This window comes from Acomys russatus, chromosome 32 (genome assembly GCF_903995435.1).
Source record: "Acomys russatus chromosome 32, mAcoRus1.1, whole genome shotgun sequence".
Lineage (NCBI taxonomy): Eukaryota > Metazoa > Chordata > Mammalia > Rodentia > Muridae > Acomys > Acomys russatus.
Window position 1 is genome coordinate 48,359,737 of NC_067168.1, and position 2,849 is coordinate 48,362,585.

Genomic DNA, 2,849 nt, shown 5'->3' on the forward strand with positions numbered 1-2,849 from the left:
CCACCCGCATGAGCAGCAAGGTGGCATGTAAGAATGTCCATGAAAAATTCTTGACTAGAGAAGTGTTTCATCAAAGTCCCATACATAAAAGTATTTGTATTTTATATATTTACAAAACAAGCCTCACTATGTAGCCCTGGCAGCTCTAGAACTCAGAGATCCCCTTGCCTCTGCCTCGCAGTGCACCCACCACTGCACCTGGCCCATTTTATACACCGGAAGCACTTTGCTTTTTAAGGAAATGTACCTCCACACACACTGCCACGGACTGAACTCAGGATTTCCCGTGTGTTATTAGGAAGCCCGACGCTGTGTCTCCGGTCCTCCTTTAAAAACGTCTTTTTAAGATGGTCTTAAAAGGCCCTTGGCTGCCTAGTACTCGCAGGGTTACTGGCCTCAGCCTCAGGAGTGCGGGGTCACAGGTGTGTGCCACCCGGCCTAGCTGCCCAGCGCTTTTCCGTGAGACACAGTCTCCATTAACTGGCGATCTTCCTGCCTCAGCGTCCTGAGGACCTGGAATTGCGCTGGATGACTCCTTTTAGGGTTTTTTTTTTTTTTTTAAATTCACGTGAACTTAGACATGATTGTGGTTCTGATGGTCCCAGCAGAATGATTAACAAACGAGCTGGTTTTGTGTTTTGTTTTCTTTTCTTAGCACTTTTCCCAAGCACTGTTCTGTCTCAAGCAGCCGGTCTCCGGATCCATCGTCTCTTTTATCCTCCAGGAGGGAGCAAGTTAGGCAGCTAGAGCCCCTGTCAAGGGCAGACCGGCTTCCAGATGTGCAGAGCGGAGCGACAGACCAACCTGCCTTCTCAGGGTCACTCCCGCCGCACTTCCGCTGTGAGGCGAACTCCCGCCTCCTTAGGTTACGTCAGCAGCAGATTCGCCACGCGCTGGGGGGGTCACTCGGCAGCAGATTCGCCACGCTCGCACGGCCTTCTCCCGGCTCCGCCCCGACCGACTCATGGCGCGGCGCGGCGCGCGTGGCGGGCGGGCGCGGCGGGCCTCATGGCGTCGGCGGCCGCCTATCCCGACTCTCCGCGGGAGCTCCCCGCTCGCCTGCAGGCCGGCGCCATGCGACGCCGCTTCTGGGGCGTGCTCGACTGTCTGTGCGCCGGCGTGTTCGGGGCGCTGGCCGCCGCCGCCGCCAAGCTGGCCTTCGGCAGCCAGGTGCGGAGGGCGGGGACGGGGAGGGCGGCACTGCCCCTGTGCCCCAGCCTAAGGTGAGGTGACGCAGCCGGCTGGCCTGGCAGGAGCTCTGATAGTGGCCACCCTGTCGTCTGACCATAGCTCAGAGTCCGACCCTGACCTGTAAGCGGGACGGCTCGATGGTATAGAGTCCCTTAGAGCCAAGCTCGAAGAAGCTCGCGTCCCTTCCGGTGTTCGTCTGTGCAGAGGTGGTCCAGAGTGAACTGAAGCAGTCTAGGCCAGGGAAAGTGGTTCTTAGTCTTTTCCGGGCCTGATAAAACTTCCATTACCCACTGTGTCAGCGGGCTGCCCTTGGCCCTTACGGTGTCTTTTTTTTTTAATAAAGTCATCCCTCAGCAAAACACTACTCAGCTACAAGAACTTTGAGGTCTACCTGGAAGAAAACCCTACCCCCGCCCGCTGGCAGGGTCGTGCCCGTGCTGGCTGTAGCAACAGTGGCAATTTCTCCTGCAGGTGAATATTGGCTTATGTGTCTTAGGCGTCATTGCCATGGCGAGCACCAATTCTCTGATGTGGACCTTCTTCAGCCGGGGGCTCAGTTTCTCTATGTCTTCAGCCATTGCGTCTGTTACGGTGACTTTTTCAAACATACTCAGCTCGGTGAGTAGTAGCCTGGTGACCTTGTTCTTAGGGTTCTGGGTGAGTGGCACTGGGGAACCTCCTGCTTTTCCCAGGCTCTAGAAAGGACAGGAAGCAGCGCCGGTTGGTTTGGCTGGCTGCAGTCAAGGGGCAGCTAAACATGGAAAACTCAGGAATGATGCCTGAGTATCACACTGGGCTAACACCAACGTTGCATCTGAAGTCCCTTGGCGTGGCTCATAGGCCTGGAACCCTAACATTAGCTATGGGACTTAGGGGTGAAGTGAACCCAGTCAGCCCTGAAAGAGGAGGGAGATGGCCTAGCTTGGGTTTACGGCGACTGGGTACTAGCTGTGTACTGGCCCTACCTGTTGGCCTCTGTTGGGCCTTGGTGCTGCTCACTTGGGGGGGGGGGGGCTGACTTCCACGCAGGGGGCAGAGGTACATGGATTGATCTGACAAAGCTGATAGCTGAACGTGAAGCACCAGGCTCTGGTTTCTGGCCCCCTCAGAAAGAAGTGAGCCTCCAAGGAATGGTGGAACCTACCAGGGTAGGCAAATCCCTTACAGCTATCTCTCCCACAGGCCATCTTAGGCTACGTGCTGTACGGAGAGTGCCAAGAGGTCTTGTGGTGGGGAGGAGTGTTCCTCATCCTTTGTGGGCTCACCCTGATCCACAGGACGTTTCCTCCCACCTGGAAGGCAAGCAAGCAGCAGTGACACCAGTTGGTTGGATAGACCGACTGTAAAGATGACTGTGATGCCCAGCTGTGGGTTGGCAAGTAGGATTGCTTCTGGGGCGGCCTGGGAGTGCAGCCTTTGACTGTCAGCTACAGGGAGATGCCCAGACCAGCCGCTGGCCTCTGACCACCTCACAGCCCGGAAGGTTTAAAGCATTAGCTCTTGTAAGAGGAAGATGACCATCACAGCATCCCAAGTCCTTCGGCGCTGGTATAGTGCTTTGATCCTTGTGTGCCAGAGCTACCTCAGTGAGCCCTGGAAGACTCCATGACCCGAGGGCTGCTCAGCAACACGGCAAGTACTGGAAAACACAAGTTGTA

General features: G+C 56.1%; 1 protein-coding gene across 1 annotated transcript; it reads left to right on the forward strand.

Annotated features, from left to right (window-relative positions):
• The first annotated feature begins 996 nt into the window (after positions 1-996).
• Positions 997-2,568, forward strand: Tmem42 (transmembrane protein 42). Its single transcript, XM_051140114.1, has 3 exons — positions 997-1,170; positions 1,663-1,809; positions 2,374-2,568. The coding sequence occupies exons 1-3, from the start codon at positions 1,009-1,011 to the stop codon at positions 2,506-2,508; spliced, it is 444 nt and encodes a 147-aa protein (XP_050996071.1). The 5' UTR covers positions 997-1,008; the 3' UTR covers positions 2,509-2,568.
• The last annotated feature ends 281 nt before the right edge of the window (positions 2,569-2,849 follow it).

Bases quoted from the DNA above. Each gene is read 5' to 3' on its own strand.
- Tmem42 (XM_051140114.1), top strand. From the start codon at position 1,009: ATGGCGTCGGCGGCCGCCTATCCCGACTCTCCGCGGGAGCTCCCCGCT. The intron at 1,171-1,662 runs GTGCGGAGGGCG...TTTCTCCTGCAG, and splicing joins AGCTGGCCTTCGGCAGCCAG to GTGAATATTGGCTTATGTGT. The intron at 1,810-2,373 runs GTGAGTAGTAGC...TCTCTCCCACAG, and splicing joins TTTCAAACATACTCAGCTCG to GCCATCTTAGGCTACGTGCT.